The 23,342-nt window shown below is 40.9% G+C and overlaps 1 protein-coding gene and 1 long non-coding RNA gene across 13 annotated transcripts in view; one reads left to right on the top strand and one right to left on the bottom strand.

Moving 5' to 3' along the window:
• The window catches only part of TPK1 (thiamin pyrophosphokinase 1), a 269,979-nt gene that overhangs the window by 102,341 nt on the left and 144,296 nt on the right, over positions 1-23,342 (bottom strand). For all 12 annotated transcript variants that reach the window (XR_014540138.1, XR_014540139.1, XR_014540140.1 and 9 more), the window contains one exon: positions 1,816-1,911. Coding sequence is in view for 7 of the 12 variants with exons in the window: in XM_083578286.1 (XP_083434412.1) it covers positions 1,816-1,911 (96 nt within the window). In the remaining 5 variants the exon portion in view is untranslated. The remainder of the gene's footprint in view (positions 1-1,815; positions 1,912-23,342) is intronic.
• Positions 4,873-6,676, top strand: LOC310745657. The gene is made up of 2 exons (XR_014540286.1): positions 4,873-5,122; positions 6,531-6,676. It is a non-coding gene; the product is annotated as an uncharacterized lncRNA (long non-coding RNA).

Genomic DNA, 23,342 nt, shown 5'->3' with positions numbered 1-23,342 from the left:
TTAATGACTATAAAATAAGTAACTAAGTATGGATCATTGTCTTATTACATAACCACAGCATAGAATCATAGAATCATAGAGTTGGAAGAGACCACAAGGGCCATCGAGTCCAACCCCCTGCCAAGCAGGAAACACCATCAGAGCACTCCTGACATATGGTTGTCAAGCCTCTGCTTAAAGACCTCCAAAGAAGGAGACTCCACCACACTCCTTGGCAGCAAATTCCACTGTCAAACAGCTCTTACTGTCAGGAAGTTCTTCCTAATGTTTAGGTGGAATCTTCTTTCTTGTAGTTTGGAACCATTGCTCCGTGTCCGCTTCTCTGGAGCAGCAGAAAACAACCTTTCTCCCTCCTCTATGTGACATCCTTTTATATATTTGAACATGGCTATCATATCACCCCTTAACCTCCTCTTCTCCAGGCTAAACATGCCCAGCTCCCTTAGCCGTTCCTCATAAGGCATCGTTTCCAGGCCTTTGACCATTTTGGTTACCCTCCTCTGGACACGTTCCAGTTTGTCAGTGTCCTTCTTGAACTGTGGTGCCCAGAACTGGACACAGTACTCCAGGTGAGGTCTGACCAGAGCAGAATACAGTGGCACTCTGACTTTCCTTGATCTAGATGCTATACTCCTATTGATGCAGCCCAGAGTTGCATTGGCTTTTTTAGCTGCCGCGTCACACTGTTGGCTCATGTCAAGTTTGTGGTCAACCAAGACTCCTAGATCCTTGTCACATGTACTGCTCTCAAGCTAGGTGTCACCCATCTTGTATTTGTGCCTCTCATTTTTTTTTGCCCAAGTGCAATACTTTACATTTCTCCCTGTTAAAATTCATCTTGTTTGTTTTGGCCCAGTTCTCTAATCTGTCAAGGTCGTTTTGAAGTGTGATCCTGTCCTCTGGGGTGTTAGCCACCCCTCCCAAATACACTCTTGAGAGAATAAAGAACAAAGAATGATTTTTTAAAAAAATATTGGAGATGAAGTTGGGTTGGAGGAAGACTATTGCTGGCTGACTTGTAATAAGTATTGGATAACTTCTTTTGGAATTCTTGTTTGGAAAGAAAGAAGAATGAACTTGAGATGCCCAAACTGAAGAAAACTGGGAAAACATTGTATAGCAGATGGAGGAACAGCTAGATATTACTCTGGAATGAATATTTGACTATTTTGAGGAACTGACTGACAAATAGTTAGCAGTCCCTTTTACTTATTCCCCTTTTCTTCCTTTTTTCTTTAACGTTTTATTGTTATTACTTCCTTTAATATTCTTAGCTTTTTCTTCTCTTTCCCTTTTATTTTTTGTTTTGTTTTTGTTTGTGCTTTGTCTGTTGTATTATTTACGGTCCTCTACTCAGGGTTTAAGGAAGGGTTAACTTGCAGATGAAGGTGATGGAAAGAGCCTGTGTGAGGGGCAGGGAAGGGAAGATCTCCCAGGATGGGAGGTTGGGAGAAGAAAGGGAAGCTCCCAGGTGAGAACTGGGAGGATCCACCCTTCTCTGTCTTGGTCAAGTTACGATTTATCTCTGAAAGAGGCGTGCTTCTTTTTCTCTTCTTCTTTGTTTTGTTTTTGTTTAGATTAGATTTTTTATTGTAATGTATTAATAAAATATTATAAATAAATAACAAAAAGAGTAATCTTTTTTAGGTAGCTGATGTCTGTTTTGCTTTCTACCTCAAGCCACATGACACAACATGACTCAACACAATATAAATGAGCCTTAGACTTGGAAAAACATCAAGAGACTCTCGAACTCATTCATTGGGAGAAAGATTCACTGTCACAAAATGTGTATTTAAAGAGTTGCTACTTTACCTGCAAGTTGTTCTTTTCTATCTTCCGCTGGAGTATCTGAAGGCACTTGGTGAAGTCTGTTAAGTCTTGATCTGGGGTCTCTATGAGTTCACACCCCTATGGGAGGTAATAAAACAGCAGAAAGAAAAGGGCAGATATTCAGGATCAAGCACAACTTCAGAATCAAGCACAACTGTTTTCCTTGCTTTTTGCTGCTTTGATACTTGTGTCTTGGTATAGAAAGAACTCTTTTCAAAATACAGACTTCAATCCAGCTCCATTTAGAGACAAGCTTTTACAAATACATTTCAATATGTATTTTTCATGATGAAGTCTCTAATTCTGTGGCTGTTGTGACATCAGAAAGCAGGTTTCTGCTACTTGTGACCTACCAAACCCAATGAAACCCACCCAATGAAGGCATGTGGTGTTTTTTTTATTAATTGGTTGTTATTGAACGTACAAGATTCAATGAATTTAAATTCAGGAGCACCACTGGAAACCTCATAACCTTAAATACATAAGCAATCAACATTTATAAACATTGTGTATGATGCTGTAAGATAAGGCATGCATTGTGGCCTATTAGAGGGATGGTAAACATTCTTATGCTGAACGCTGAACGCAGAGCCATCAGGGGAATCAGGGGACAGGGATCACCCTCATTATCCCTCTCATGTAATCTCTGAAATTGAGGAAAGGTATCTGACACCATTGTGTGTGTAATCTAGCAGAGCGATTGCTGCGGTCACATTGGTGTAGAGTCTTTGGGTCGTCCACCTTTTGTTCCCACCCTGCACCAAATAATTACCCAAATAATTACCACCCAGTCAGTCTGACATCAATACCAGGGAAGATTCTGGAGCAGATCATTAAGCAAACAGTCTGTGAGCACCTAGAAAGGAATGCTGTGATCACCAATAGGCAGCATGGATTTCTGAAAAATAAGTCATGTCAGACTAACCTGATCTCATTTTTTGACAGAATTACAAGCCTGGGAGATGAAGGGAACGCAGTGGATGTAGCCTACCTTGATTTCAGCAAGGCATCTGACAAGGTGCCCCATGATATTCTTGTAAAGAAGCTGGTAAAATGCGGTCTTGACTATGCTACCACTCAGTGGATTTGTAACTGGCTGACTGACCGAACCCAAAGGGTGCTCATCAATGGTTCCTCTTCATCCTGGAGAAGAGTGACTAGTGGGGTGCCACAGGGTTCTGTCTTGGGCCCGGTCTTATTCAACATCTTTATCAACGACTTGGATGATGGACTCAAGGGCATCCTGATCAAATTTGCAGATGACACCAAACTGGGAGGGGTGGCTAACACCCCAGAGGACAGGATCACACTTCAAAACGACCTTGACAGATTAGAGAACTGGGCCAAAACAAACAAGATGAATTTTAACAGGGAGAAATGTAAAGTATTGCACTTGGGCAAAAAAAAATGAGAGGCACAAATACAAGATGGGTGACACCTGGCTTGAGAGCAGTACCTGTGACAAGGATCTAGGAGTCTTGGTTGACCACAAACTTGACATGAGCCAACAGTGTGACGCGGCAGCTAAAAAAGCCAATGCAATTCTGGGCTGCATCAACAGGAGTATAGCATCTAGATCAAGGGAAGTAATAGTGCCACTGTGTTCTGCTCTGGTCAGACCTCACCTGGAGTACTGTGTCCAGTTCTGGGCACCACAGTTCAAGAAGGACACTGACAAACTGGAACGTGTCCAGACGAGGGCAACCAAAATGGTCAAAGGCCTGGAAACGATGCCTTATGAGGAACAGCTAAGGGAGCTGGGCATGTTTATTTTTTTTTTTTAAATAATTTTTATTAACTGGCCAATCACATCAAATTAAATCACATCACATAAATTCCAAATTACAAAGCCAAATTTTTAAATTTTGTTGGGGGAACCCATACTTCAAGATCCAAAGGGGGATTCAAATCATCTTCTTATTACTGCGTTAGTGTCCAAATCAGTCCCAATCAGTCCAGACAAAGTTCCTAATTCTATCCAGTCTTATCTTGGTGTTTCCACATCATATCTTGTTCATATAATTTCTCTTTTTCTTTTACGATCTCTTCTGTTAGTCTCCTTAAGCCGATAAGCAAATATAATAATCCTGTGTGAATTTCCCGTTCTTCCAATCTAAGTCCAGATGGTTTCCATATATCTCCTTCGTAGATAACATCACTCTTTCCATCATAAATCAGGCATTTTTCGCTCTTAAATCCCACGGAGGAGTTAATCCATGATATGTAAACAGCACTATTTCTCTCTTTCTCCTCCCAGACCCAAGAGCTCCAACAATGCCTCCCAAGATGGCGACGGCATTTTTAACTGCGTCATTCCAAAACTCTTAACTTTCCAGCTTCGTCTTGAAACATTGCTTTGGTTCGAAAGTTTATCTCCACACAGCCTTAAATCACAGCTTAAGTCCTTAAAGTTCTGACTTATTAGGGGAGGGGATTCTTGTTAAATCACGTAAAAAGGAATGGAAGGTTTCCCCCCTCCCCCCTCAGTCATTTGCAATACCGTATCTTGTCGTATCTTCTCATATTTTATTCTTGCCTTGTTATCAGAGATCTCTTCTGTCAGCAGTCTTTACTCCCCCTTTTTCCTTGAAGTATGTGCAATTCATCTCGTCCAAATTGTTTCTTTTGAAGATTCTTGCAAACTAGAGGCGCGGGAGCTGGGCATGTTTAGCCTGGAGAAGAGGAGGTTAAGGGGTGATATGATAGCCATGTTCAAATATATAAAAGGATGTCACATAGAGGAGTGAGAAAAGTTGTTTTCTGCTGCTCCAGAGAAGCGGACACGGAGCAATGGTTCCAAACTACAAGAAAGAAGATTCCACCTAAACATTAGGAAGAACTTCCTGACAGTAAGAGCTGTTCGACAGTGGAATTTGCTGCCAAGGAATGTGGTGGAGTCTCCTTCTTTGGAGGTCTTTAAGCAGAGGCTTGACAACCATATGTCAGGAGTGCTCTGATGGTGTTTCCTGCTTGGCAGGGGGTTGGACTCGATGGCCCTTGTGGTCTCTTCCAACTCTATGATTCTATGATTCTATGAGACCAGCCAATGGCTGAGGTGGTGGACACTGACACTGAACATGGCATCATGATGAAAAGGACAACCTACAATGGAGGAAAGCTTGTGAAGCTCCATCTCTCACATGACTTTCCAAGGTTTTTAGCAAGCTAAGTTTCTGAAGCTCAGCACCCTGCAAAGAACCATTTGCTGATTTTAGCCCCCTACCTATAGCTCAGCCATTATGGAATGCTTGAATCAGAGGGCACAAAAACATCGTTTTCCTATAGCTTGGTGAGCTTGTTTTAAGTATTTCTTTTCTTTTTTAAAAAATAAGACTCCTTACATACTGCACTAAGTTATAGGTGTCAAGATTATGTTAAAATGGAGCAATACACAAGTTCGCATCTCTTAATTCAGTGCTCAAACAGTTCCTAAGCTGCTGCTAAAGAGCTGAGTAAGGAATAGTGAAGTATGTCCACCATATAAAGTCGCCATTCAATGAGGTTTCAAGGATACAAAATACCTATATAGCGTCATAAATTATAATAAGGACCACAGTTGCTAGATTTAGAGTTTCCTTCACCCACTACTTCAAGGTCTCTTTAAAGGCTTTGTGGCTCTATCCATATATGATTCATTTCATACTTTTACCTTGTACTGTAGTGACTGATAAGAAAATTAGGTTCTCACCAGTGAGCCCCCCTATATTATGAGTCTGAACATACCATTTAAAGCTCAGGAAAGGCTAATAAAACAAAAGACGACAGCTTTAAAAAATATAGGTCCAGAAATTCAAAAAGTAAAGCATCATCTGCCAGCAGATAAGATAACTAAATCCAGACTTGCAAATATACCGTATTTACTCGAGTCTAATGTGCCATCGAATCTAATGTGCACCTCAATTTTCAAAACCTTGAAACCAAAAAGTATTTGCTGGCGAATGTAAGTGTGCAATCAAATCTAATGCGCACCTTAATTTTCGCAACATTATTTGGCCAAAAATGGTGAGCATTAGATTTGAGTAAATACAGAAATTATCTGTTGGGATCACAGGATATTTATTAGAATTCTCAGATTCTCAGGGCCACCTAAATTCCTTGGTAAGTTACTGAGGAATGACACAGTATTTTTCTCTTACATATAAATATGGCCTCAGTCCACTTGTTGACTGTGCATGTACATGAGTTCATGTGGGAAAATGTAATGTGTTTGGTAACAGTTACTGAAATAACAACTACTGCTTGTGGGGGAATTTGTGATTTGCAAGTCCATGTGTTACTGATTGCCTGGCAAGCGTGACTGCCACTTCTGTGTGCTTGCAACCCACACTGCTTTAGGAACATCCCAAATTCTACTGACACATGGGAAGGGCAAATTGATATAGGTAACTCCTCATGGTGATGCTGAGGGCTCCAGGAAGAGGTGGTGCAGGCCTGGGACAGAACTGGATCATACATACATCCACACGACTGTTGCATCTCAAACGTTACATCCAGAGCAGGATGGGATGTGACCATGCAGAAGGAACGACCAGATGGAACAACTACTGTGCTTATTCTTATCCACGTGAGGTGCCCTCTTATGGAAGAAAAGCACTGTCTTTGTAGTTGCAGAGAGAATCTATAATATATGGCAACTTTTAAAATACCATCTTTTGCTGTTTCTAAGAAATTAACCTCTAGGCTCTCAATCTCAACAGCCCATTGTCTATAACAGCTTTTCTTGAAAGAATGAAACCAAGAGGACAGCTGGTGTTTCAGGACCAACATAAGCTGCTGGAACTAGAAGAATGACAAAGAGGTCACTTTTACTCTCAGATTAAAAAATAAAGACTGTTTTCCCCCAGGGTCTCTCTCTCTCTTTCTTGCTCCAGAGTACCAGACAAGTAAGCAGTTTACAGATACTGGTTTATAAATAAGAGATATAAAACCCCATCAGCACTCTTTGCTTCACTACTTTGGCACTGGCTGACATTTTTAAATCCATTTCCTTGCAGATTTGATCTGGTGTCTGTAGGCAGAATACAGTGGCATTCAGCACTCAGAAAAGCTGAACTGACATAAAACCATTTCATTGATCTTGGAAACAAGTCCACAGAAATTATTAGCTGACAAATAATTTTACTAGTCCACTTGCCCACATGTATGTTTTGTTAGTTTTTGTGACACAAAGGTGCCCCCCCAATGGAAGAAATTACACTCTGTCGATGTCAGGAGTCCAGGTTCCAGCTTGATAACACAGTAAGCGTAGGTAATTAAAAAGGAGGATTTATTGCAAAAACAAACAGATAGCTCTGGGTGGCTCTAACAAAGCTGCTGACATTATCATTCAAAATGACCCTTCTGAAGACTCCCTCCAGTTCCTACAGAAGATATTGAACTTTTGCAACTTACATCTCTTGTTTTGCTTCCTGTTCAGCAGCCCTCCCATTTGCCAACTCTTCAGACTTATTGGATCAGCTCCAACCTCTTCCTGTTCCTCTAGACCAGAGGTTCTCAACCTGTCGGTCTCCAGATGTTGTTGGACTACAACTCCCATCACCCCTGAGCTGTGGCCTTGCTAGCTAGGGGTGATGGGCGTTGTAGTTCAACAACATCTGGGGACCCACAGGTTGAGAACCGCTGATCTAGACTGTCTCTGTGTCTGTTTGCACCTGTTTGAGCTTCCTGAGAGCTTTGGCTGTGTTCCAGCCCACTCTCAGTTGTTCTCTAGGCAACCGGCATTCCAATGTCCGAGGGAGTCGCACTGGGCCCTGGCTGCTGTTCCACCTGTGTCAAATCTAAACCTCTCTGTTCTGCAGCCGGCTGTAAAGTCCCACTAGGAGCTGGCCCATTCCTGACAGCTGAGCTGCTCTTACTGATTCCTGCTCGCCACAAGTGACCACATAAATAGGTGTTTTACAAGCCGCTGTTAGACATGAAGTCCAATCCAAAAACCTCCATAATATATGTTGGCACCGTTCTCCTGTTCCTCTCTCACAAAAGCCTGGGAGGACAATACTGAGGCATAATTCATGTAAACGAGTGGTTTCATGCTCAGCAGGGTAGTTGTGAGCACATTTTAAAGCAACCAACCAACCAAACAACCAGCCAGCCAGCCATTGGTAGGACTAAACAGGTAGTAAAGCTTATCAGTGAAAAACAACTGTTTGTCAAAAATTTTGGCACAGAGCTGTTTGATAATGATGCTTTGTGACAGTGACAGGGAGTCTGTGGTTCTCGGATGTAGCCTCACCATGCCTGGCTGTTGGCCACGCTGCCCAGGGCTAATGGGAGCTGGGTTTCTACAACTCCAGAAGGACCAGTGCCTGATTTACATACATTCAGAGCGGACTGTAGCCCAGGGCCTCATAATCTAGAGTGGCCTCGGCCTCTTGCAATTTTCTTTTTTTAAAGCATGTAGATTTTACTACCTAGGCTCAGTTGCTTAGTAACATTAAGCACATGACATACGAGCCCATGACTGTATAACAGCTACAAAAGTGCATATTATTGTTTAGTAAAGTTTGCAGAGGCTTTAAAACTATTTAGAATCAAATTATAAAGTTAGATATGAAGCAATGTGTTCAGATCATTGTCTAACATTATAGTGTGCATTTTGAGAACAAGTGAGTATTCTTTTATATCATTGTGAATCACAATAATATTTAATTTTGACTTTTTGTGAAAATAATAATGAGTAAGCAGTATGAAAGTGGTGCTAGTAAATGAAAGTGACAAAAAGAACACAACATTTAAAGGCAACCATGTCATATTGCTTTGTACAGCAGGCAGAAATAGCCTTATGTTGTTGTTATTTGAGTTTATATACCGCTCTATACCTGGAGGTCTCAGGGCGGTTCACATTAAATATCACAATGTATATAAACAGAATAAAAACAATAACCCAATAACCCCCCCCGAAAAGAGCCACATTTTAAAAGGGTATAGGATGTCAAATAGACCAACCAAAAGCCTGGTTAAAAAGGAACATTTTTGCCTGGCACCTAAAGGTGTGTAATGAAGGCGCCAGGCTAACTTCCCCGGGGAGAGCATTCCACAAACGGGGAGCCACTGCAGAGAAGGCCCGTTCTCATGTTGCCACCCTCTGGATCGCTCTTCAAAGGAGGGCCTCAGAAGATGATCTCAGGGTCCAGGTAGGTTCATATGGAAAGAGGTGGTCCTTGAGGTATTGCAGTCCTGAGCCCTTTAAGCTTTATGGGTCAAAACCTGGCTGCTGAATTCTGCACTACCTGAAGTTTCTGCTGAAATCATTGGCTTTGCTTTCAAATTCTTTTAGGACAGTAATGAGCTAGAACTGCTTCTTTTGGTGTAACTATCTTGTGACATGTTCCTTCAGCACTTTGTGTTAACTCTTTGGTTTTAGGTCCTGTCATTTCATTGTCACTTTCTCCAGACGTTTCCGTACTTCTAGTGGTAGTTACTGACAACAGTTCTCCTTGAAGTTCTTGGGAGGCTGCGTTTTGTATGTAAGCTAGTTGTTCTTCAGTCTGTGGAGACTGCTCAGTGTGGTCTACTTCATTTTCTTCAACTTGTAAACATGGACGTTATGTATCTGAGGGTGTTACTTGAGGAATGCTTTTCAGCCCCGTGGAACCTTCAATGTGGGGTTTCGCAGGGCTCAATCCTATCCCCCATGTTGTTTAATATCTACACTTCCACCTGTACATCAAAGAAGCTCACCCTGAAAAATAAAATTTCAGCCACCAAGACATGTATCAAATAATACTCCAGGAGAAAGTTCACACAGCTTTTCCAAATGTGGAAACAAATTTCAGATTGTTCCTGTGTTTAATGGTAACATTAATGGTGAAAGATCATTTTCTAGACTAGAGGATAAAGAATGATCCATGGTCAACAATGTCCCAAGACCAATTGCCTGATCTAAGCACTGTCTGCATAGAAAATGATGAACTGTGATTTACTGATTTTATTGATATAATTGATTAAGTTTGCTTGAAAGAAACTGTTCTAACTTCTTATATAGTATAATTTTATAACATAGCTATGATTCCTCTGTGAATGTTCCGTGTGAATGTCTTAATTATTTCCCTACTTCTATAAACTTATTAAAGGTTATAAATTAATAAACAATCTTTTTATCAATGCTAACGTTTCAGCAATGCTCTACTTTCAATGAGTAGATAAAGAAGAGAATGATTTTTTGTTTCTCATGATCAAAGGCTATTCAGTTTGGGCTTCCCAAGGTCTTCTAACCCAGGGCTTCTGGCTGCTTTAATCTGCTCCTGCCTGAGGCGGTCGCCTTACCTTGCTTCATGGGTGGGTCAGCCCAGAACAAAGATCTACAATGGGATCTGCTGCCCATGTAGACCCTGCACCTTAAGTGGTTGCTTCACCTTGCCTCATGGCTGGCCCGGCCCTGGCCACTGGCATAAGGCACAAAACGTATGGAAACACTGCACACCTCCTCAAACCAAGAGCTATATGAACTTGTCAAATTTGACAACTGCTCTCCCAGCCCCTCTGCTGCTGAAACTTTTAACTTCAGCAGATGCTGGTTCCTTCGCCCTTCTTCCTCCCTATCTTGAAGTGTTATTTTTCAAAGTAGTTAACTCTCTGAGACAGCATCTGGCTTCTGGTTGACTGTGGATTTTTTACAACATATATTTACTATGACAGTTGCAGCAGCAAAAGAGTTTTTCCACATCAGTTTCAAGGTCTCTTTCTTAACACTACCTCTTCTTTCCTTAAAAGACTGTAATTATTGCATAAGCTTTCAAAATGTAAAAAAGGACCAGAAAGATGGAACAAACCTTATGAACAATTTATATTATTATTATTATTATTATTATTATTAGTATCCCGCCCTATACCTGGAGGTCTCAGGGCGGTTCACAGAAAAGATCAACATAAAAACCACTATATAACCAAAATAACAACAGCCAAATAACACATTTGGGGGGGTGGGGTGAAGCATTTGGCTTGGCTTGTTGGCTTGCAGCACAGAGGCCGGCTCAGATGTGCATGCTGATGTCCACTCCTGTGGCAATGGAGGCTTGGCAGCTACCTGACCTGGGGTTACTGGGGCTAATGCTGGGCCTGGCTCAAATGTGGGAGCCCCAGTTATTTCAGGTGGGAGATTAAATGGTGTGGGGACTGGGATGAGTAGGAGCCTGAGGATTAATGATGCACACACATGGTTAAGGAGCTGGGCAGGTGAAGAAGATGTAGGAGATGGGCAGGTGTACCCACAACAATTTCTAGGAAAAGGCATGGAAGACTTAGTATGCTTGGAGAGGGGACACAATTTTATTAACTTTGGAAAACACCAAACAGTTGCACAGTAGTACAATAACTTGTTTGAAAATCTCCCATTACTCTCACTAAAGGGTTCAATTATACCCCCACCTGTGAAATGTTAACTCTAGCAGCCTTCCAATGATAGTGCGTTCAAGCAACATGAAGTCTCTAATTGTAATGCTTCCTCTGAAAATTCTGTTGTATGATGAAGGGCAGCAAAATAATGTAATTCTTGCAATGTAAACTTCACAGGGAGCCACATACATTCTGCTTGAAATCATGTGTGCCACTTTCTCAGTCAGTGATATGCACAAGAAAGCTCCAGGCTAGACTGAGAAATTGCCACAGGCAGGTGGTGCCAAGGCCCAAATAAGTTCCACTGGTGCTACAGGAGGAGAATGTGGTGACCTAGTTTGGCCAGATGGCAGGATCCCAAAGGACGTGCTTTATAGGGAGCTGGCTTCCAGCAACAGGCATGCTGGTAGACCAACTCTGTGTTACAAAGATATCTGCAAATTTGACATGAAGGCTGGCACCATCAATCCTGCCTTCTGGGAATCCCTTGCAGATGACCACGGCGCCTGGAGACAACCAGTCAGGGTCATGTATCCACAGCAGTGACCAGAGAAGGAATGACTGCTGGGTGGAGCACAGAAAGAGGAAAAGCCATGGTGCACCTGTAGCAGCAAAACCGGGTTCCTTCATCTGCCCCCACTCCACCAAAACATGTCCCTCCCATATTGGTCTCTACAGGCACAGCAAGCACTGCAACTCTCTAACCATTTGACTTCATCCCTGAAGATTAACTCTTTCATTGTCTCCTGAGAAAGGCTGATGCCAACCAACAGAAAATCACTCCACTGAAACAGGAGAGAAAGGAGTGCATTTGGGACCTGCTGCAGAATTGCTGTGGATAAGGTATGGGCTTGCACTCCCCTTTGAGGGCTAAGTTCATAGCTTGTGAGTCATCCTGAACTCAGCAATTTGCAGCAGCACAGGGAGAAGAAATGGAGGCAGTGAGAGATTTTACTTTCTTGGGCTCCAGGATCACTGCAGATAGTGACAGCAGTCATGAAATTAAAAGACACCTGCTTCTTGGGAGAAAAGCAATGACGAACCTAGACAGCATCTTAAAAAGCAGAGACATCACCTTGCCAACAAAGGTCTGTACAGTTAAAGCTATGGTTTTCCCAGTAGTGATGTATGGAAGTGAGAGCTGGACCATAAAGAAGGCTGATTGCCAAAGAATTGATGCTTTTGAATTATGGTGCTGGAGGAGACTCTTGAGAGTCCCATGAAGAAGAAGAAGAAGAAGAAGAAGAAGAAGAAGAAGAAGAAGAAGAAGAAGAAGGAGAAGAAGAAGAAGAAGAAGAAGAAGAAGAAGAAGAAGAAGAAGAAGAAGAAGAAGAAGAAGAGTTTGGATTTGATATCCCGCCTTTCACTCCCCTTCAGGAGTCTCAAAGCGGCTCACAATCTCCTTTCCCTTCCTCCCCCACAACAAACACTCTGTGAGGTGAGTGGGGCTGAGAGACTTCAAAGAAGTGTGACTGGCCCAAGGTCACCCAGCAGCTGCATGTGAAGGAGCGGAGACGCGAACCCGGTTCCCCAGATTACGAGACTACTGCTCTTAACCACTACACCTCACTGGTTCTCACCACATGGACTGCAAAAAGATCAAACCGATCCATTCTGAAGGAAATCAGCCCTGAGTACTCACTGGAAGGACAGATCCTGAAGCTGAGACTCCAATATTTTGGCCACCTCATGAGAAGAGAAGACTCCCTGGAAAAGACCCTGATGTTGGGAAAGATGGAGGGCACAAGGAGAAGGGGACGACAGAGGACGAGATGGTTGGATACTGTTCTTGAAGATACCAACAGGAGTTTGACCAAACTGCGGGAGGCAGTGGAGGACAGGAGGGCCTGGCGTGCTCTGGTCCAGGGGGTCACGAAGAGTCGGACACAACTAAACGACTAAACAACAGCAAGGTATTCTTTTTACAAACTGACTGATACGCCTGCTACAACACTATATAGGACAACTGGAGCTTGTCTCAGCAATGCATGCTCAAGTAAGATCTAGATCACACTATGGTAACGTTTTCAATGTGGTGCTGCCTTTGAAGACGGTTCAGATACTTCAACTGATACATAATGTTTTTGGTGGGGACAATGCAACCAGAGCATGTGCTAGCTCTGCTGCACGCTGTTTAGGGAAGTTTTTAATGACTGATGTTTTTTTAATCTCTTGTTGGAAGCTGCCCAGAGTGGCTGGGGAAATCTCTTGGGGAAACTGCCCAGAGTGGCGGAGTATAAGTAATAAATTATTATTATTATTATTATTAGGTATTTAAGTACTGTTCTTTGTTTATTCCATTCTTGTTATTCTTCCATGGCTCCCATGAGATTTCTAAAATTCTTTCTGAAGTGCAAGTGTTCCTGGCATTAGGAATCTGGGTCTGTTAGCTTTCAGGATTTTAAAAAATCCTAGGTTAGGTACAGAAGTCATCCAAATGTGATTCACAGCTTTAGGAAGTAGGAAACTTCTCCACTTTCTGTCAGTTATTTCCCAAGCTGTGACTAGTTCCCAAAGTAATCTCTAAATCTGCTAGGAGTCATATATAAACACCAAGATGTTAGGGATCTATTGCCTGCAAATCAGGACTTCCGTACCCCCCTGTATTCCTTGCTTTCAGCTCCCATTCTCCCTTGCGGTTTCCCTTATTCTATACTTTGGATCATTTCATTGAACTCCTGCTGAATGTATGCTAGCACAGATTTTACCTTGATTCTGAAAGTGATGTTTGGATGCTTCCATTCACCCGACACAGGATGGAAATCTACTCCGTGAAGCATGAGCATGGTTCTCCAATGCCTTTGTTGTTGTTTTTTAAAGATATTTATTGAAGTTTTACAAAAAACAGAGAATTACAGAATAAAAAAACAGAAGAAAAAGAAAAATACAAAAAATACAAAAATACATAGAAAAAAAAGATACAAAATACCTAAAAAAATAAATAGGAAAAATTAAAAACAAATCAATTTTTTCATATCTTAAATTTTGTTTGCTTATTTCCCTGACCTCCTCACACCTCCCTTTTTTGTATTCCCGTTCACATGGTTAGTTCAGCAAATCCTTACCCTCTTTCATTTATCTTAACTCTGTATCTCAACACATTATAACTTTATGTTTTCATCTGTTATCAATCCATTTTTACATATTCTTATTATCCTTGTTGCTAAGGCCACTTAATTTCAATCCAGCATCATTTTAACATTCATTAATTTTACAATGTTTCTGCAAATAGTCTTTGAATTTCTTCCAATCTTCTTCCACCGACTCTTCTCCCTGGTCTCGGATTCTGCCAGTCATTTCCGCCAGTTCCATATAGTCCATCACCTTCATCTGCCACTCTTCCAGGGTGGGTAAATCTTGTGTCTTCCAATACTTTGCAATAAGTATTCTTGCTGCTGTTGTAGCATACATAAAAAAAGTTCTATCCTTCTTTGACACCAATTGGCCGACTATGCCCAGGAGGAAGGCCTCTGGTTTCTTCAGGAAGGTATATTTATTTTTTATTTTTTTAAATGATCTTTATTCAAATTTTCATCCATACATAAACACAGAAAAAAAGAAACAAGAAAAACAAAAGAAAAAACCAAAAAAGAAAAAAGAAAAATACAAATCTCAGATTACAACTTTTCATTTGCTTATTTCTTGAACCTCCTCACACCTCCCTTTTTGTATTCTACTTTAAGTTGTTATTCCAGCAAATTCTTCCCATGTTTCTCAATTTTAATTTAAATAATTAATCTTCACAATCTATCTTATTTGTTGATTTGACATAACCTTTCCATCTTTTAATATTATCTGTTATTCAATTTACCTTAATCTCTTTAACCTTATCTTATCTTAAAAATCTTAAAATTTCAAAGTTTACATCATATTCATACATACCTCCTTAAATCATTTCTGCTAAAGCCAATTTAGTTCCTTTCCAGCATATTCCCTGGTATTTCATTAATATTACATTAATTCCAAAATTAACAAAAGAATTTCCCTTTGTATCTCTAATTTTTATCCAGCAGTCCCTTCTTCCTGGTTTCGGATTGTGTCAGTCCTTTCTGTCCATTACATCCAGTCCATCAATCTGGTGTTCTAATGTCCGAGGCCCTTAAATCTCTTCTAGGCCCCTTCTGCAGATTTTCTTGTTCTTGTTTGTGCTTACACACTTCTTTGTCTATTGTTAGTTTATTGGGGAGTGGGTCTCCGGAGGGTTCCATCCGGTAATAATTTCCATTTTCCTTCATCAGACTGGCCCCTTCCCCCCAGTCCCACTCCCCGTCGACATCTTTGTAATCCAAAGAAACCTTATCCAAAAAATAGTTCTTCACCTGTTTCATGGTCCCACTAGAGTTAAAAGCTTCCTTGATTTCAAACACTTCCCAGCATTCTCCAAATTCCATCTTCCAATGCAGTGGCTTTTGTTCCTGCAGGACTTTGGATCTCTCCATTTGTGTTGTTTGAGGAGTAATCACTACCTCTTCCTTCTTCATCTGCCCTTGGACTTGCCTTGTTAAACCAGATTCCTGAATTGATCGCTGTATAGCTTCTTTATCCTTGTTCTCTGTTAAATCATATTCACTGGCCACAGCACTCATCAAGTCCAATTTTTCACGCATCAAGTTCATTTTATCATGCAGCTGCTCCAGCAAAACATTTGTCATGCCAAGGGCAGACACCAAATCTTCCTTCCAACACATTTCTGTCAAGGTCAAACGGCTGGTCCCACGATCCAAATCTCGCAACTGTCTACAAATAAACTGCAACAACAAACTGACAGGCTCCAACAACAAACTGACAGGACACAATTTCTATTTGTATCCAATTTTAAAATGTATCCACCAAAGAAGATTACTTTCGATTTCAAGTCCTTTCGATTTTCAGATACTTTGTTTCTTTAAAATACAAAAATGCAGAAAGTAGCGTTGAAGTTAATTTGTTTCTCTTTAGCTATCTGTCAAAAGTACTCCACTTTCAATCAATGGACGTCTCAAACAATTTCTGTCCCGACACCCCGTCCCCAGGTTAGGGACGATGGAAACTTAAATTCCTTTACTCTCCTCCTGCAGGGTTGAACAGTCAAATCCCCCCCCCCTTTCTCCTGCTTCCAAGGGGGTTTTATTCCTTATAGATGCAGGAAATTTCCAATTTTAAAGCAGTTTTCCAGGCTATAGATTGCAGGGTCTTTGCTTCAGTCTATATACAAAAACGGGAGGCGGACTTCCTGTTTAAACCTTCCCGCTTCGTGCCTAATTCATAAATTTTCTTAATCCAATTCTCTGTTTTTACTCATGGGTACTTGATTTAGAGTCCAAATGTCATCAGGAAAAAGTCAGCGCTCTCCGACGATGGCTGCGCGGCTTCCCTCCATGGAAATAGCAATCGGTTTGCAGCACCGCGCTGCTCACCCCACTTCACTCCGGAGCCCCGAAAAGGGGTTTCCTCGTGAGTAGGGGAGGCGCTCTTGGTGCTCTGCCGAACCCCACGTTCCCAGGCTTCTCCGCCTGGGATTTCTAACGGGCCCTCGCCTTCGCCGCAGCGGGAAGACCCAATTTCCACGGAGCCCGTTCCTCCGGTCGGAGGAACTCTGCCATTCGTCAATGGCGCTGACCCGGAAGTCCCCAGGAAGGTATATTTAAATACCTTTTTCATTTCATTATAGATAATCTCCCAGAAAGCCTTAATCTTTGGGCACGTCCACCAAAGGTGAAAGAATGTACCTTCAATCTCATTACATTTCCAGCATTTATTGTCGGGCAGATGATAGATTTTTGCAAGCTTGACTGGTGTCATGTACCACCTGTATATCATTTTCATAATATTCTCTCTTAGCCGTAAATTTCATACCTGTGGTCCACAACTGTTCCCAGTCAGCAAACATGTTATGTCCAACATCTTGTGCCCATTTAATCATAGCAGACTTAACCGTTTCATCCTGTGTGTTCCATTTTAACAGCAAGTTATACATTCTTGAAAGTATCTTAGTTTTGGGATCTAACAGTTCTGTTTCCAATTTTGATTTTTCCACCTGGAAGCCAATTTTTTTGTCTAAATTATAAGCCTCCCTTATTTGATAATAGTGAAGCCAGTCTCGCACTTTATCTTTTAATTTCTCAAAACTATGCAATTTCAATTTGTCTCCTTCTTGTTCCAAAATTTCCCAATATTTCGGCCATTTGGCCTCCATATTGAGCTTTTTCTGAGCCTTCGCTTCCATCGGTGACAACCACCTTGGGGTTTTATTTTCAAGTAAGTCTTTATATCTTATCCAGACATTAAACAATGCTTTTCTAACAATATGGTTTTTAAATGCTTTATGTGCTTTAACCTTGTCATACCACAAATATGCATGCCACCCAAAAACATTATTAAAACCTTCTAAATCCAAAATGTCTGTGTTCTCAAGAAGCAGCTATTCTTTCAACCAGCAGAATGCTGCTGATTCATAATAGAGTTTAAGGTCTGGCAGGGCAAATCCACCTCTTTCCTTTACATCAGTTAGTATTTTAAATTTTATTCTGGGCTTCTTGCCCTGCCAGACAAATCTAGAAATGTCTCTCTGCCACTTCTTGAAACAATCCATTTTGTCCAAAATTTGCAATGATTGAAACAAAAATAACATTCTTGGCAATACATTCATCTTTATAACAGCAATTCGACCCAACAAGGAAAGCTTCAAGTTTGACCATATTACTAGGTCCTTTTTCACTTCTGACCAACATTTCTCATAATTATCTTTAAATAGGTTTAAGTTCTTAGCAGTCATATTAACCCCCAGGTATTTTACTTTCTTAACCAATGTTAGACCTGTCTCCTTCTGAAATCTCTCTTTCTCAAACGGTGTTAAATTTTTCTCAAGAACTTTAGTTTTTAACTTGTTCAACTTAAATCCTGCCACATGACCAAATTCTTGAATCAATTCTAATACTATTTTAGTACTAGATTCTGGCTCCTGTAACGTCAGTACTAAGTCATCTGCAAAAGCTTTCAATTTGTACTGTTTGGCTCCGACCTGTATACCTTTAATCAGACGGCCCCTTGTGATCATATTTAGCAAAACCTCCAGGACCGAAATAAAAAGCAATGGGGAAATTGGGCAGCCTTGTCGTTTCCCTTTCTCTATCTTAAATTCCTCTGTCACCACGTTATTAACTATTAATTTGGCCTTTTGTTCTGAGTAAATTGCACTTATACCATTTTCAAACCCTTGACCAACCCCCATCCCCTGAAGATTTTTCTTCATGAAACTCCAAGAAATATTATCAAAGGCTTTCTCCGCGTCCACAAATATCAAAACTGCCTTGATATTAATATTCACTTGTAATTTTTCTAAAATGTTAATTATATTTCTCGTGTTATCAGACAAGTGTCTGCCCGGGAGAAAGCCAGCTTGGTCTTTATGTATCTCTTCCACTAATACTTTTTTTAATCTTTTAGCCAAAATATCAGCAAATATCTTGTAATCCACGTTGAGCAGGGATATGGGGCGGTAGTTCTTAAGTTGTGTCTTTTCAGACTCAGTTTTCGGTATAAGCGTAATATAAGCTTCCTTCCACGACTCTGGCGCTTTTTCCCCCTCCAAAATTTCATTGCAAACCTCCTTTAGTGGTTGAATTATCCAATCCTTCAAGGATCTATAATATTTTGAGGTTAAACCATCCGGCCCTGGAGATTTGCCCAACTGCATATTCTTGATGGCACCTTCCACCTCCTGTTCTGTTATTTTATAATTCAACATTAACTTATTTTCTTGAGAGATTTTTTGTAATCCATTTGTTTTTAAAAATTGGTCTATATCAAACTCTTTCTGTGGCCCTTGTGTATATAACTGTTTAAAATACCTCTGGAAGCATTTTCTAATTTCCACTGGATTCTGAATATTCTTTCCTTCCACTTCCAAATTAGTAATGGTGTTAAGCTTTTGTCTTTTTTTCATTTGCCAGGCTAACAATTTCCCACATTTATTAGCCGATTCAAATGTCCTTTGTCTCATTTGTTTAATTTTCCATTCGATTTCCTGATTCATCATCTTCATGTATTGAACTTGATATAACTTTATTTCTCTCAGAATCTCTTGTGACTTTGGTTTCACTCTGTTTCTTCTCGCCCTCTTTTATTTTTTCCAAAATTTTGTCTTTTTTCTCATTTTGAGTTCTCTTCTTTATTGCGTTCTGTTGAATCAGAAACCCCCTCATAACTCCTTTGCTTGCGTCCCAGATTACTCTTTTTTCAATGGTGGTGTTCAAATTTATCTCAAAATAGTCTCTCAAGGTTTTTTGGGCCTTCTTGCTAACCTCTTGATCTCTAAACAAGGTGTCATTCATCCTCCATCTGAAAGAACCGGTTGGTGTTAATTTCATCTCCATTTTCACAGCATTATGGTCGGAGCAAGTTTTAGGGCAAATTTCCACTTTTCGAGTCTTAGGTGCCAGTCCTCTAGTTATCCAGATTTGGTCAATTCTTGTCCATGTCATTTTGGCTTCAGAGAAGAAGGTTCCCTCTCTACCCAAGGGATTTTTTATTCTCCAAATGTCAATCAAGTCCATATTGTCAGTCATCTCAAAAAAGGTTTTTGGTAGTCTGCCATCTTTGGTAACTACCTGTCTCTGCGACTTGTCCATGTTTGTAGATACCACTCCATTCATATCTCCCATCACGATAATGTTGTAATCCATATAGTCTAACAATGTCTCATGCAACTTTTTAAAAAATCCCGATTTCCCCTCATTTGGTGCATATACTCCTACTATCAAAAATTTTTCTCCTTGTATTTGGATTTCAATTGCCACAAGTCTTCCTTGGTCATCTTTAAAAACAAATTTCGGTGATAGGCTCTCTTTTGCATAGATTACCACTCCTCTCTTTTTGACCTTGTCCGATGAAATAAACTCTTGGCCCAATCTTTTATTAATCAATACTATGTAGCCTTATCACATGTGTTTCCTGTAAACAAATCAAGTCCAATTGTTCCTTTTTCAATAAATGAAATACTTTTTTCCTTTTCTCCGGGGAATTAAATCCATGAATATTCCAACTTAATAGTTGCAGAGACATGGTGTGTTTATTTTGCTTTTCCTCCAACTGCTCCCAATAGTTGTTCTTGTTCTGACGGTGGTATCACTTTCTCTAGCTTGTCCACTCCCAAAGGTAGTGGTACTATGTCTTGTATTCCTGGTTTTAAAGCTCTTGGCTCTTCTTCAGCTTCTTTTTGCAGGTCTTCTCCGTGCTCTCTCAAAAATTCTTTATCTTCCACTGATCTTATTTTAAACTTTCTCCCTTTAAAGGTAAAGGATAGGCCTTGGGGGAATTCCCACCTAAAAATGGTTCTATTTCCTCTCAACAGGGCCACCAGATCTCTGTAGTTAGACCTAAGATCCAAAAGGTATTTCGGGATGTCCTTAAATATCTCCATTCTTGATTTGTTTATTTCCTCAGTAACAGTTAAAACTTGTAACAATAAAGTAACTTTTCCAACTTTCACAAATCTCCCTCTAACGAAAAAAGCAACAGTTTCAGGTCCGGAGAAACCCTTCAAAGTATCTCTCTTACAGAGTTAGCTGTCAAAAAGTTGCATTGTCCTTAAACAGCGCGATTCACAGTGCGGCAGTTCTATTGTCCCTTGGCAGTCCGTTCCCAGGCATTAAGTGGTGGTTTTTGTTCCCTTTTCTCTCTCTTTTTTTGCAGGCAGAAAGTACTTCCCCTTCTCCCTCCACTCTCCTGCACCTCAGGGAGGGAGTTCTCTTTTATTGATGTTAGGATCTGAGTCTTTTTAAGCGATTTTCAAGGTCTTAGCTAAGACAGTCTTTGCTTTGATCTGTCTACAAGAAACGGAAGGCGGATTTCCTGTTTGCACCTTCCCGCTTCGGTACCAAATTTAGTATTTTTTCCCTTAATCCCTGGTCTTTAAACTTGACCTACTCACGGGTAGTTGTTTAATAGCCGAATTGTCACAGGAAAAAGATCAGCGCTCTCTGGCAACAGCTGTGCAGCTTCACTCCACGGAAGAAGCAATTGACTCTCAGCACCGCGCCAAACTCCCCGTTACGCTCCGGAGCTCGTAACCGGGCTCCTTTGCAGATTGGGGGGGGCGCTGGAGGTGCCCGCTGAGTCCCACGGTCACAGGCTTCACCCGCCTGTGATTTCAAAGGGGTCCCCGCTTCGCCGTAGCGGCAAGACCCGATTTCCGCGGAGCTGTGTCCCTCAGAACTAGAGGGATTCCGCCATTGCCGATGGCGCCGCCTCCAAAAGTCTCTCCAATGCCTTTGGTCTACCAAATGTCTGTAAAATTCCATGGGTCTCCACATTACTACTGTAGTTCTTTGGATGTGCTTGATAATTTACAGTCCTTCTCTAGTTCATCCTTATAAAAACTCTGTGAGGGAGGTGTTTAATTCTCCCATCTGACATACGAGGAACAGAGGCTACAAGAGAGGCTTGACCAAAGCTATACAGCAATCCAAGCTAAAGATGGGCCTTCAGCTCAAGCCAATACAAATCTACATACCGTTATCCCCTGGAGTGCTTGGCATGTTACTCATGCTAGATTAACTCAATAGAAGACTGCTGGCAACTTAGGGATCATAATATAATACAGAGCAGCTGAAGTATTAGGTGGTACATATGTATATGAAATAAATATGCTTTGGTACAGATGAAATGCCTGCATAGGCCAGATCTCAGATTCCACATGGAATTTGGTGTACTGTACATGAAACAAGAGAAGATAAATAGTGTGGAGTACATTACTGTGAAGTATAAATATGCACAAATTCGTCTGGTGTCAATGGAAGATTCACGCCTTAAAAGACTCTGAGGTATTTAATGGTATCTTTGGCTGCCTGGTTATTGCTTTGTGTCTGCATTTGTGTAAACAACAGCAAAATATGTTCTTGAACTGGACAAGGAAAATAGCAGTGAAAAGACAACTGATGTTCATGCGGTAGTTCAACAGTATCAGTAATCATTAATTAATGGACTATCATTAATATTTCTTTGGACTATTAATCTTTCTGGACTATCATTAATATTTCTTTGTGTGAGTGCATTACTATATAAAGAGCAATTTTGATTTTGATTTTTAGGTGGAAGAAACAGGGTGAGCTGAGGGTTTGTTTTTGTTTTTTTACTGCCGTACTACCGCACCTTTTGAAATGTAATCTATTATACTATAAAAGGAAAATGAAGCCCCTGACTGGCATCAAAGTCTATTTCTTAGAGTGTAACCAAAATATTGAACTGATCTTACAACTTGAGCAGCCATATGTCTGAAAGAGAAATCCACAGGAATGAATTTCAAGAGCAAATGCCTTTTGAGCTAGCTGAAGTCTTCCATCCCATGAGAGTAATTACTTGAAAAATCTGTGTCAGTGTAATCCTTGAAAGGGCTTCCTTATGAATACAGGGCTGTGGACAGGAGTTGCACAGCAATGCATTGCATTCACTATTACTAATCTTTTCATCTCCAGCTCTCAATGCTGCATTTTTGGAATTCTCTACATACTTAATGCAAATTAACTGTGGGCATACAAATCAAACTCAATGTATTTTTGAACAAACTTTTCAGGGAAACATCACCATGAATGGACTTTCATTCTTTCACAATTTTTCATCTTATTAACTTAGCCACACATTATGAAATCAAGACACATAAACAGTAATTAAAATGTTAATTTAAAAAGGACTTCCGGGTTAGCGCCTCCGGCAATGGCGGAATTCCTCTGATCGGGAGGAATCTGCTCCGTGGAAATCAGGGTCTGGCCGCCACGGCGAAGGCAGAGACCCACTAAAAACCACAGGCGGGAGAAGCCTGTGGACGTGGGATTCAGCTTGCACCTTTTGCGCCTCCCCTACTCGTGGGGAAACCCGGTTTCAGGGATCTGGAGCAACGTGGGGTGAGCGGCGCGGTGCTTTGAATTGACTGCTTCTTTCACGGAGTGAAGCCGCACTGCTGTTGCCGGAGAGCGCTGACTTTTTTCCTGTGGACAAATGGATTTTAAACAACTACCCGTGAGTAGAACGGAAAATTGGATCTTTAAACATCTTAATTTGGCACCGAATGGGAAGGTTTCAAACAGGAAGTCCACCTTCCTCTTTTGTAAATAGATTGAAGCAAAGACGCTGCAAGCTAAAGTCTTGGAAAGCCTTTCGTAAAGGATTAAATTTCCATCGGTTAAAATCATTAAACCCCC

Source organism: Podarcis filfolensis (genome assembly GCF_964270895.1).
Source record: "Podarcis filfolensis genome assembly, chromosome: 12".
NCBI classification, from domain to species: Eukaryota; Metazoa; Chordata; class Lepidosauria; order Squamata; family Lacertidae; genus Podarcis; species Podarcis filfolensis.
The sequence above is the reverse complement of the archived record's forward strand: the minus strand, read 5'-3'. Positions and strand labels throughout refer to the sequence as shown.